Source organism: Colletotrichum gloeosporioides, assembly GCF_011800055.1.
Source record: "Colletotrichum gloeosporioides strain Lc1 chromosome Unknown consensus_65, whole genome shotgun sequence".
Taxonomy (NCBI): domain Eukaryota; kingdom Fungi; phylum Ascomycota; class Sordariomycetes; order Glomerellales; family Glomerellaceae; genus Colletotrichum; species Colletotrichum gloeosporioides.
This window is the reverse complement of record NW_025544710.1, coordinates 686,731-699,027: the sequence shown is the minus strand read 5'-3', so window position 1 is coordinate 699,027 and position 12,297 is coordinate 686,731. Positions and strand designations below refer to the sequence as shown.

The 12,297-nt window shown below is 52.8% G+C and overlaps 5 protein-coding genes across 5 annotated transcripts; 2 read left to right on the top strand and 3 right to left on the bottom strand.

Moving 5' to 3' along the window:
- Positions 1-1,269: 1,269 nt before the first annotated feature.
- On the bottom strand, positions 1,270-1,695 carry GCG54_00012491 (uncharacterized protein; the record flags this gene model as incomplete). Its single annotated transcript, XM_045412367.1, has 1 exon — positions 1,270-1,695. The coding sequence occupies one exon, from the start codon at positions 1,693-1,695 to the stop codon at positions 1,270-1,272; it is 426 nt and encodes a 141-aa protein (XP_045261402.1).
- Positions 1,696-3,613: 1,918 nt separating this feature from the next.
- On the top strand, positions 3,614-4,625 carry GCG54_00012490 (uncharacterized protein; the record flags this gene model as incomplete). The annotated part of the gene is made up of 2 exons (XM_045412366.1): positions 3,614-3,751; positions 3,813-4,625. The coding sequence occupies 2 exons, from the start codon at positions 3,614-3,616 to the stop codon at positions 4,623-4,625; spliced, it is 951 nt and encodes a 316-aa protein (XP_045261401.1).
- A 1,519-nt stretch (positions 4,626-6,144) lies between these two features.
- On the bottom strand, positions 6,145-7,034 carry GCG54_00012489 (Protein CMS1; the record flags this gene model as incomplete). The annotated part of the gene is made up of 3 exons (XM_045412365.1): positions 6,145-6,432; positions 6,492-6,715; positions 6,803-7,034. The coding sequence occupies 3 exons, from the start codon at positions 7,032-7,034 to the stop codon at positions 6,145-6,147; spliced, it is 744 nt and encodes a 247-aa protein (XP_045261400.1).
- Positions 7,035-8,421: 1,387 nt separating this feature from the next.
- Positions 8,422-9,586, top strand: GCG54_00012488 (putative RNA-binding protein; the record flags this gene model as incomplete). The annotated part of the gene is made up of 2 exons (XM_045412364.1): positions 8,422-9,034; positions 9,096-9,586. The coding sequence occupies 2 exons, from the start codon at positions 8,422-8,424 to the stop codon at positions 9,584-9,586; spliced, it is 1,104 nt and encodes a 367-aa protein (XP_045261399.1).
- A 790-nt stretch (positions 9,587-10,376) lies between these two features.
- On the bottom strand, positions 10,377-11,248 carry GCG54_00012487 (Ras-related protein ced-10; the record flags this gene model as incomplete). Its single annotated transcript, XM_045412363.1, is given in 6 exon segments — positions 10,377-10,440; positions 10,493-10,761; positions 10,778-10,958; positions 11,012-11,070; positions 11,124-11,156; positions 11,219-11,248. The coding sequence occupies 6 exon segments, from the start codon at positions 11,246-11,248 to the stop codon at positions 10,377-10,379; spliced, it is 636 nt and encodes a 211-aa protein (XP_045261398.1).
- Between the last annotated feature and the right edge of the window lie 1,049 nt (positions 11,249-12,297).

The window sequence follows — 12,297 nt, the reverse complement described above, 5'->3', positions numbered from 1 at the left end:
GCAAGCCGCACGGAACGGGGGAACCAAGCAAGACAGTAGAGCAGCGCAACACAGACAGCAGTGTCGTAACAACGAACCAAAGCTTCTCCAACTTGTTGATCCTCTTCAGCCCAGTGACACCTCGCTTATTCCGGGAAGCCAAGTCCAACCCAAAGAAAGTTCGCAAATCTCACTCACGGTCCCGTTCGCTCCCGGCCGCAGTTAAATTGCCATCCAGACGACCCTGAGTGGGACCCCATCCCAGGCTAAGCCTGCCTCTCTGGCTCGTATTCCGCGACTTTTGAGTTGCAGCGCTCGCAGTTAATTATCTGATCAACTCGACTCAGGCTGCCGTTGCAAACCGCTCAACTATCATCTCGTGCTCAGTCCTCTCTCTCAACACCTCAACTCACCAAGTTCTACAGGCGTCACACATACATCATGTTGAGGCACCCCGTCACGTTGCTCAACGCCAGCAACCTCCTGCGCCTCGCCAACCTACCTTACATTCCTTAATGCAGGCCCCCGTCAACCCGGCACAGCGAACTGCTGCATCTTCACAAATCTCCAAACCGGCGCCGTCCTCTTCCTCTTCGTCCCAAAACCGTCCCCTCGACGTCGATCTTGGTTAAACTGTATCAGCCCCCTTGTCCCAGAACCCCGGCACCACCACCACACCCACCAGCAGACAAGCACTAAACCCCCGTCTTTCTCAGACCACAGAACCACAACTTTCAGACCACTGCAACCGAACAGCTTAAACGGTTCGAATCCTCCTCACTTACAACCCAACCCCACTTGCTCGGCACCTTTTTTTTTTACTTTTCAAACAGCCAAAAACTCGCCTCAATTAACCATGTTAGCTCACAGTCCCGTTCGTCTAGACTAACCGCATGAAAAAGGTGACAGCTGACGGCCCCCAGGTGGCGGGCGAGTCCAAGCGCCCTGCAGCAATCGCTAGAGAATGAGAGCAGAGCCTCAATAGCTACTTAGCAATAACCTCATGGTCTAGCAGATGGATTAAGATAGAGGGTTCATAACCTGCGTGAGGTGTCTTGATTAATCTGTCTACAAGCACCAGGCGTGCCTGGTCACAAAGAGGCGTATGCGATCCCTTACGTAAAGACGGACTCGGGTTGGCATTGGCCAAGGGCCGACTTCCGTCTCGCAGAGACGTCGCCAAATCCGTGAGCTGTCAGCTTTCCGATGATACCATCTCGTGTTCGTGGACGACACAACAGTGGTTTTCGGGACACTTTGGAATTCTTGTGAATTTCTCGACAATCAAGGCTATGCTTTGCACCTCTCGTAGCTTGAGTACCCCATATCTCCCGACCATTGAGTGAAAGCCGTGACCAGCGAGGGACTGATCCCTCGGTTCGTTTTGACGAAAATCGTCTCGAACGGATGGACGCTGAAGCCGAAGTATGCTCCTTCTCTAAGAGTATCTTTAATATCCGGCATAACTGAACCGCAGTATGTATCAGGATCGGCGTCTTTGTGGAAGGACGTCAGCAAGGCGTCGGCCTTGTACCCCGCCTTAGTAATGATCGAGGTGCTTCCTATCTCGGCATGGACAGCCTGCCCATGTTCGTTGTAGCAGCCGCTCAGCCCAACCCCGTCGTCTTCAGTGCCATAGAAATCTGGATTGGAAGGCTTGCTCAATGCTGGATCAAGGAGCAGCCCCATTCCGATCTTGTCCGTCGCCCAGATCATGGATTGAACATGATACACAGGCCAACAGTTAACCGTCATTCCAACAAGCTACGTGCCACGTCAATTAGGCTGGGATTCAGACAAAACAGTAGACCAATCAAATCGATTACCTTGACTTCATCTGTGACAAGATCAAGAAACAAGTCAGACCAACAACTCTTACTCCAATGTGGAAGGAAGGGACCCCGTATGCTGGCGTTCATGGTTATAAAACGGTCGTATTTTTTCCACAGCTTGTCTGTTTGCAGAACCTCCCCCATGGCTCCCAAGTCGAAGCAAGTGTTGTCCCTACTGACGACCCGGATATTTGGTTCTGTGCGTGGCACCAGCTCAGTCGCATTCGTCTCACCATTGAAGATGAAGACAAAATCAGCAGCCGAGTGCAAGCCATGCTTGAGAAAGAATTGTATGTTCTCTCGTGCTTCTTCAGATTCGTAGTACGTGTAAAGTATCAAAAGTCGATTTCGTGGTTTAGATATGTTCGGTGTCTTTGGGGGAACGGGAACCTCTACGTGAGGTTCCTGGGAAACCGACGGCTCAAGCGATCCACCTCCGTACTAGTAGAAGTCAGTGGTGAATTACGAGCCACGTATTCGAGACCATGAACATACTAATGATGTTGTCGGTGAGGTAAGAAATAGTAGGGCTGCGGCAATCGCCAAAATCGTGATTGCGCGGTAGCTAGCAACCAGATAACTCATGGTCGTAAAGATTGGAAAGACCAGGTAGCCTATGATATTTCCAAAGGAAAAACGAAAAAGGAAAAAAGAAGAAAACAGCCTCAACAAAAAAACACTTCCCATGCTCTGAGGGTGAAGAAACACCTACATATGAGCTTTCGATCTGAAAGATCCCCGACCAGACCACGTTACGGATCGCAAGGATTCTTCTCTCCCTCCTTTTCCCCCCTTTTTTCTTTCTTTTTTCTCCGACATATTCATCAAAGCGATGAGCCACGCCACGAGGAAAGTGCGCTCACTAGTCTTGACATCAGAAAGGGGGCATTCTTTTCCCTCAACTTTCGAGACGATACATAGCTTGATCTGCCCTTGAAAGGCGTGTGTGGCTTTGTCGCGGAATGAATGATGTCCGATCCAGCTATCAAGAATCACATAGCGTGGTACTTCGTTAGGAGAGTCAAGACTGTCTCTCTTTAGTGCCTACTTAAGTCTGTAGGAAATATTCTCTTGTCTTAGAGATAACGACGCGGTTCAGGCAGGGGGCGTAATAAGCTTTCAAGGATCGTGTTGTACATCCTCTCAGTTTATGCGACACTATGAGTGACAGACGGTGTTAACTGGTTTGCCAGGAGAAGAAGGGTTGCGTTTCTCAGCATACTGTGCAAAGAATCATATACCGCCGCCCACCGCTATCGCCCAATACATACACAGGGAAACCAGAGAAACAAGGGAAACAAAATCCAATAATTCTTGTGCTGTCGTTGATCAAGGGCGGGATCGACTCCACCAATTGATTGCCAAGGGAGTTTTCGGAGAATCCCGGCCGCCCTGGATTCTTCCCGCGCCAACAAGGCGTAAATAAGCACGCGATTCCCATTCCGAATCATTCAACTTGATTCTAGATTCATTGGTGGTCATGCCGGGAGACGTGTGAGGAATGGCAGCACGACAGCCTCATGCCAGATGCGTGTGTGTGTGTGTGTGTGGAAGCCCGGCAAGGGAGCTGAAAATACGGCTGACAGAACAAAGAGACGCGTCCGCCTTCACCCCATCTGATTATAATACCAGGTTCAAATTACAAGAAGAGAGATACAACAAATATAAGAGAAGTGGGCTTAAAGCTCAAGTGGGCTCGCCGAAAAATTCATGATCTGATTGCACAAAGTATCAAGCCCATTGTTGCTGACGCGTTCACCTTGTCACTGTCCATTCTCTTTACAGGTTCACTTATTCTTACCATGGTCGCCATCTTGGGTTTCAAGTTGACCAGTAAGCATCCTTCTTGGGACCATGGCAAGTTTAAGCGGAAGCATCGCACTCAGTTGATAATCATCACCGTTTTCATTTTGCTGCTGACAATCTGGAAGATATTCAAGGTATGACTTTGGCGGATCTACCGGTCCTTATTCTGCAACCCACTGACATATTTTGATTTAGGAAAAACCCTTGGAGCACAGCGGCTACCTCGCAAGGCGTGGTGTTCAACATGTCCTTGTCGGAGACGATTTCTACACCTCAGATGCTCTGAGTGCACGTCAACCCCGAGAAAGCAGCAGCGTCGCCGTCATCATCGAGACGGACATTACAAAAGTACCTAATCTGGTTCCTATCGTACTTCATTTTGCCATGGTGTTGGGACCTACCTGGCCGGTAGTTCTCATGACACTGGAAGCAAACTGGAACCCCCCCGACTCTCCCGCCTTCAAACGCTTGATGGACGCCAATCAGATACGGGTGATATTCCTTCCATCAGAGACAAGCTTGTCAGAGCATCACTCAGTGTCTGTGTTCCTCACATCACCTTGGATCTGGGAACAATTGTATTCCTTCAACCGGGTGCTGTTGTTTCAAGCGGACAGTATGATATGCTCCAAATCTCCAATGCAAATCGAGGACTTCTTCGAGTGGGATCTGATTGGGGCTCCCATCGCTCCTCAGTTCGGCCATGGTTACAATGGCGGCTTGTCGTTGCGTAACCCGAAGTTGATGTACAATATTACCAGTGATCCAGGCGTTGCTCTCGGGGCAAACGAATTTGAGGATCAATGGTTTGATGCAAAAGTCAGGGAACGCAGCGGGAAACTGCCAACCCCGGAAGAGGCCATGAAGTTTGCAGTGGAGACCATGTATCACGACAAGCCTTTGGGATATCATCAACCACACCGATGGCAACAGGGAAATTTGGACGAAATAGCTGAGTGGTGCCCAGAGATTAGCTTATTGCAAGGAGGTGGTCATTTTTTCCGCTAGGATACCAATGGCAATAATTCGGATTGCAATAATAATTTTAAGTTAATTAACAGGATGAAATATGTGGTGACATTTAAAAACAGTTCTCTGGTTGCCACCTTGCACAGAGTCGGGCACGGAGAGTGGTGAGGGTATCGCGATTTAGAGTGACTTCTGACCCCCACTCCCTCACTCCCTTTTTGTTTATATATATATAAAAAAGAAGCTTTCTCTTCTAGAAACGCGCTGTTTGTGCAGCGTTCTATTTCCTTCTCAATTTCCACCATGTCCTGTGTCTAGACCTGAACCTATGAGCCTGAAAATATCTTTTGAATGAACGAGGAACCTACAACCTTAAAACTACCGTGGGCAATGTCTACTGTGAGCTAACGCTTCTTCTCAGCCTATAGATGGGTAGTGTTCGACGTAGAGACCCGATGGTCAGTCATTTATTAGCGGCCAGTGAAAAACCAAATGCTCCAAGCGGGTCAGCGCAATCAGCTGTAGCACGACGTAAAAGCTTTGGCAATGATTTCTCCGGCATTATTAATCCCTGTTCCCGTCCCTGGCCACGCTGATCCTAACACAGCGGGTGCTCCTCTGACATGACTATGTAAGGCGCACGAACCAGAGCATACCTGTTCCATAAGGGCTGCAGTGCGTGGAGCAGCTGACAACCTGGATTGCACGGGTAATAAAGGGATAGAAATCATCCTCAAGATAACTGACACAACCAGTGTCAATCATGCCGAAGATGCATTCCAGCAACCATACAATCCCGTACTCGTCGACTAACTTGGCCCCATGCAAGGAATCCCTTCGTTCGCTCCTCGAGTCCTCTCCCAGGGAGGAACGAATGCAAGTCGGTAACGTGCGAACCCTCCTGCCTCATCAGCACTCGAATGTGAGGCGATCTCTGCTACCGAAAGCATCATGCTCCCAGACCGATGTGCCGTGGAATAACAGAGATCTGATATAACACACCATCGCCGTCGTCAAACCACCTTCAGACGAGCGGGTGCATGATCCCCCCCGGCGGAGCATATGCGCATAGGGTACACCACAGATGTCAGCCAATGCAAGCAAGCAAGCCCTGCTTCTCCCCCTCACTTACAAAAACCTTCATGGATCCAGGGCGCGGTCATTCAGCCAAACAGCAGGTTCGCATATCGTGAACCATCCGCAAAAAACGCCCGTCGTCTAGTAGCAGCGGCCCACTACATGCCGGGCGTGACAGCCGTCATCGTCTCATGTCTCTCACATCGTGCGGTACTGAACGCGCAGGCATTACACTCGACGGTGAGATGTTGGCGATCACGTCTGAACAACAACCCGGCTCTCGCCTCATATTCCGATTCGTCTTCTATGCCATTCCCATATGATGGTCGGCCTCTCCCGGTATTATGTCGTTCCGGATTCCCACAGGACTTCACGGCCGGTATTCCTCAAAAGCTTCGCGCGCTGTAGACCTTCTGCATCAGCAAATGCCTCCTCCCCCTTACCAAGCATCCTCCCATCATGACCAACCCTTCCCACATCCTCAGAAAAACACCAGGTCCAAATGCCTCTTCTCGTCCGTGTACCTCTCCTTCAGCTCCTTACGCGACAGCCACCTCGCAAGCGGCATCATCGTGTCCTTCATGTCCATCAACCCGCGCTTCTTCGAGTCAATGTGCGACGCGTCGACCACGACGCGCTGCACCTTGTCCAGACACAGCGCGCCGTTGTCCGCGAGCTCCATCAGCCGCGCCGGCGTGCCGACCGCAATGCCCGTCCTCGTGCCCTGAAGGAACTTGACCTGTTCCTCGACCTTCATGTGTTTTGCAAACTGTGACAGTCGTTAGCGAACCCGTCGTGGTTACAAAACAAGGAGAGAGCAAAACTGACCAGCTTCGCCACGGTGCTCTTCTTCGTCTGGAACCCCCTCACGGCCCTCACAATGTCCGCCGCCCTCAGCCCCGCGCCCGCGACGATGATGGTGTGCGGCGTGCCCTTCTTCTCCGGCGCCGTGGGCAGCTTCTCCGGCTTCTCGGCGAACTTTTCCAGGAACGCCGCCAGCTTGTCCGTGGACCGGGGTTCCGTCCATGACGTGGTGTCCTTGATTGCGTTTGCTGCATGCGTGTAAGCGTTTGAACATTCTCTATCTCTCATTACGTGAGAGGAACATGTAGTGAGTAAGATGCGACAGAGAAACTCACCTGAGAGGGACAGATCGGAAATCTCGACGGGGCTGAGGTCCGTCGCGAACCGCGCGAGCTTCTGCGCGGTGTAGTCCGCCAGCAGCTGGTTGTCCATGACGGCGAAGGACTCGTTGATGCCCAGCTCCTCGTTGAGCAGCGTCTCGTCGACGGTGTAGGCCGACTTCTTCTTTTTCTTCTTGCGCTCGCCGTCCTGGTCGGGCGCCGCCGCTCTCTTTTTGGAGTTGGACATGGTTTTGATTACTCGGGGAGGGTTTCCTGCCTGGTGTGGAAATTGGCCGGGCGGCGAGGTGAAGCGGAAAATTGCAGGTCGATGAAGGGTATCGAATTTTGGGTGAGAGTTGGTGTATGAGACTGAAGGTGTCGCCGCTGAGACGAAAAATTCAGATCCATGTCGGGAAAAAGTCAGTTTCGCACTGTGGGACCAGGCGTCCGGGGGGATTGGACCGTGAGCTAGGTCGCTGGACTTGACCGCTGCAAGGTGCACAGTGCGGGAGATGTGGTGGCTAAAGCGGCCGGTGACATGCCCGTGGCAATTCGACTTCATGGACTTGACTTTATGTTGACGACCCCAAAAGCCAGGCAACGCCTCGGACTGAGGGCTTTAAAAATGACGGTGATTCCGTTAAGTATGTGATTTTACAGACGGAACGATTCTCATAATGTGGAAAAACGGCCAGAGTGGTCTCCGCAGACATAACCGGCCACGGTCTAAGCCAGTCGCGAGAGATGTAGAAATGCTGATATTCCGTACGTGTGAGCAGCATATCCGGCTTTGAGGAAATATCAGTCTGCTCTGGGTCTAAAATCACATGGCTTCCATGAGTTCATGAAACATTCTACTGGAGACTGTTTGCATTTCCCTCACATACGCAACCACATTTCCTACGTTTGCAACATGCTTAAAGCTAAGAGAGGTAATAAGAGGAGAATAAGTAGCAACAGTACTGACTTGATGAGAGCCGATAAGAGGCAACGATAGCCAAGACGACAACTGCAACAACAGAGCCATGAGGAATAGAGCTTCTATAGCATAATCAAAATGTCTTCACTGCACCCAAGTTCCCATACTAGGCCATAGTGCTTGCTTCAATGTCTTCAAGCACTCTCAACCCTCAATTCTCACCAGACAACCGCAGAAATTATTACACCGGAGGTATCAGTACCTCCTCCTCTGCAAATAGTACTAACCATGCAGTGCAACCACCCCCCAAAAGGCCATGCATCACAACAAAATCCCCGCCGCCGCCGCCGCATCCTCCGGCGACGGGAACCGCTGGTCCCCACACCCAGGCCGCCGAACAGGCCGCATCCACCCACCCCTTTCCACCTGGTGCAGTGCGCCTCCGACCGCCTCGGCGGCCCCCACAAAATTTTCACAGGCGCGCTCCCTTATCCCCCCACACCGACGACTCAGATAAGAGATTTTTTTGCCCAGCGCCGTCTCGTCGTCCGTCGGCCTACCTGCGTTGCGTCCCTCAACCAAACTGTTTTTCCTTACGAAAATTTCTGGGGCAGCATTCGCGTCTCGATACTCCACCAGTCGCGAACCGTCCTCTCGCAGACTCATCCGTCTCTGAACTGATTGAATCACCTGCGGCCGCTGAGACACCACCACAATGGCCTCCGCCGAACTCTCCAAGAAGCGCAAGCGCGCCGACGACGACGCCGCCGCGGCGAAGAAGTCCAAGTCCGACAAGAAGGACAAGAAGGACAAGAAGGAAAAGAAGGCCAAGGCCGCCGCGTCCGCCGAAGACGAGACCGCCCCCGCGACCGACGAGTTCATCGCGCTCGACGAGTCCAAGAAGGACAAGAAGGAGCGCAAGCGCAAGGAGAAGGAGGCCCGCAAGGCCGCCGCCGCTGCCGAGGAGCAAGAGGAGGCGGCAGACGTCTCGGCCATGGACGTCGACCCGCCTGCCGACGGCGAGAAGAAGAAGAAGAAGGACAAGAAGAGCAAAAAGGCCAAGACGGAGGAGACGGCGGAGGAGGCTGCCGCTCCCGTGGAAGAGGGGGTGAAGGAGGAGAAGAAGAGCAAGAAGGACAAGAAGAAGGAGGCCAAGACCAAGGAGGAGGCTAAGCCCGAGACGAACGGCGAGGAAAAGTCCAAGAAGAAGGACAAGAAGAGCAAAAAGACCAAGGAGGAGTCCGCCCCGGCACCGACGCCAGCTGCCGAGGAGCAGGAGGAAGAGCCCGCCGAGGGCGGCAAGAGGGAGAAGTACATCGTCTTCGTCGGTGAGTCTATCTGCGCCAGTCCCCGCGACGACTTTCCAAATACTGACCACACCGTCCCCAGGAAACCTGCCCTACACTGCAAACAAGGAATCCATCCGCGCGCACTTCTCCGCCTACAACCCCTCCGCCGTCCGCTGCCTCAACAAGGACAACGACCCCAACGTCTGCCGCGGCATCGCTTTCCTCGAGTTCTCCAACGGCTCCAACATGCGCACCTGCCTCGACAAGATGCACCACACCGAGTTCGACGACGGGCTGTCGCCGGCGCGCAGGATCAACCTCGAGCTTTCGTATGCACTGCCCTCTACCCCTCCCCCCTCTTCCTCAACGGACCCGTATGCTAATCAAGGTCTCTCGTACAGCGCCGGCGGTGGCGGCAAGAGCAAGTTCCGCCGCGAAAAGATCAAGTCCCGCAACGTGCAGCTCGACGAGAACCGCGTGAAGCGCATGCAGAAGGAGGAGGAGTACAAGAAGCAGAGGGTGTCGGAGGGTGGCACTAACACCCAGCAGGATAGCATCCACCCGAGCCGTCTCGCTTTGATGCACCAGTAATTATCGGTTGGAGGATTTTCCGCAAAATGTACGATTCGTAATTAGCAGCAGGTGTCGGAGCATAGACAGAGAGAGCTCTTGTATACACCTCTTGACAGCTTTAGGCAGGATCATGATTAGGATTCAGAAAAGTTTTGTTTCAATGGCACAGGGGCAATTCATACATTTTGGTCGCAAGGACCTTTTCGTTTTGTTGCAATAGCTGCAGGTTCCAGTCTAGATACCAAAGGGCACTTGCAATGACAATCAATTCTCAAGGCGAAGCTCGTATCCCGTCCCGACCCCAATATCTAGTTCCTCCATGAAAAAAAGAAGTGTGTGTGTTTGTGACTGTGTGTGCTATCTACAGAAAAGCTTGGGATATCCTTTGTGATGAGATGCAAAGCTTGCCTGCTACCAACGATCCCCCCTCTCTGACATTTGCAGCAACTCTCTTTGATCTTTTCCGATGAGAAGGAGTGAAAAAGAGCGACAACAAAAACCACTACCATTCCTCACACCGCCACACCTATCTGAAAGGTACTCTCATGTCCAGCACACACAAGCGCAGGCTGAGCAAGTGTGTAATAATCGGGGGTCATTGCCGTCATCGCAGGCTATGCTTAGCTCGGCCGTCATGTGGGGTGCTTCCGAAAAGTATTGGTTGTTTCCTCCAAGATAAGCGCAAGGCGCGGGTCGAGCAACATGGTTGAGCCCTGACGGTCAGGTAGTGAAGATCGGTTCATGTAATCCACCCCGATACGCCGTTTCCAGTGTTAAAACCCGCAACGCTGAAGTTCAATTGACGTGTTCACAAAATCGTGCACTTGGACTTCTTCTTCTGCTGAGGAACAGGTCTGGGGTTCAGGACAGCACTGGGAGGAATTAGCAGGTTGGTGGTGGTAGATTATAATTATCAAGACGTACCGGATGGCCTCGTCAAAAACACTCTTGAGATTTCTCTGCGTCAGGGCAGAGCACTCCAGGTACTTGTGTGCCTTGATTTCCTTGGCGCAGATCAGAGCTTGATCGTACGACACGGGCTCCATGCGCTTCTGGCGGAGAGACTCGAGGGTGTTGGGGTCTTCTCTCAGATCCAGCTTGGTGCCGACGAGGATGATGGGGATGTTGGGCGCGTGGTGGTCGATTTCGGGGTACCACTGCGCATGATTAGTGCTGATCTCCACGCGGCGAGGCTGCAGGATGTCATACCTTGGCCTTGACGTTGTCAAATGATGGCGGGCTGACGATGGAGAAGCAGATGAGGAAAACGTCGGTCTGGGGGTAGGAGAGCGGGCGCAGTCTGTCGTAATCCTCCTGACCGGCAGTATCCCACAGTCCCAAGCTAATTGGCTTTCCATCGACCATGACACTCGCAGAGTAGTTGTCGAAGCTGTGCCGGTTGTTAGATTGAGTCTTGCCGTCGATCGAGGACGCGAGGCTTACACAGTGGGGATGTACTCGCCGGGGAAGGCGTTCGTTGTGTAGGAAATGAGCAAACATGTCTATCCGCATCGTTAGCTGGCACTGAGGAGATGCGATGCTGGTCGAGACTCACCTTTCCGACGGCACCGTCACCCGTCACCACACACTGAGATGATCATTAGCCTTTTGCTGCCACCGGGCGCTGTCGAGATGGCGGTCGCGACGAACCTTCAGCGACTGAACTCCTGGCTGAGCCATTTCTGTGATATTTTGAAGAATGCGTGATTCGATTCCACGACAGTGTCTAGCGCGAATAGAGTTCGCGGGTTGGGAAGGGCGGCGTCGAATTGGGAACCGATCCGAAAGGGGAGAACGGCAAGATCAAGTGTGACGCAAGGTTGCTGCTGAGTTGGAGGGACAAGGGAAAATGGCTGGATATTTCTCGGCGGCAGCCCTCGGGGATGTTTGGACCTTGGTGCTAGGAGCTCGCAATTATTGGTGTGAGGTATAGGATGGTCTGGTATAGTGAGGTGCGGGATGACACGATGTGGGCGGCGACGAACGTTGTGTCGAACAAACGGAGCGGAATGCGTTCCAGATGGTAGGGCGTCGATTGAGCGAGTCTCGAGCGGTCGGTCAGCGACGGGAAACGATGGCTCTGTGGGCGGTCGGTGGAATGGTGTGTGATGTCGAGGTGTGTGGTAGAGTAAGGTAAGGTGCGGTAGGCAGAGCAAGGAGAGAGGCAAGATGCAGAGCAGAGCAGACACAGACTGCGCGGCAGCAGCTTCAGCAAAAGACAGTTGCGGAGTCTAAGCTCTGGTGGGTTCCCTGGGCTGCATAAAAAGTCGAGGTCAGAAATGTTTTGACACAGCGGAAGGAATTAGTGCCGCAGGAGGTGAAGCTGGAAGGGTGATAACGGTACCCTGTATATCTAACCTTCTTCTCAAGCAAAGAAAGTGGGGATGGGGGCAATTGGGAAACCTGAGGGAAGGGAAGTGGAGGGGGTCGGGGTGGGAAGCGGTTTAGGTAGAGTCGCAGCGCGGTAGGGTCGTCGTATGGTCCAGTCTGGTCTGGTCTGGTCCCCGGCTGCTTTGGGTGCTGACCTGGTGCGGTGGTGCGGTGCTGTGCTGGGTGTTGGTGGTGCTGGTTGGTGCTGATGCTTGGTGTTTGGCGCTGGTGGTGGCACTCGCTGCACAGTACCTGCTGCTGCTGTGTGAAGTAGTGGCCGGGGCAGGCAGGCAGGCAGGCACAACCACGCAGGTCGATTGGGAGTGGGAGGAGGAGCGGACGGGCAGTAAGGGGACAGG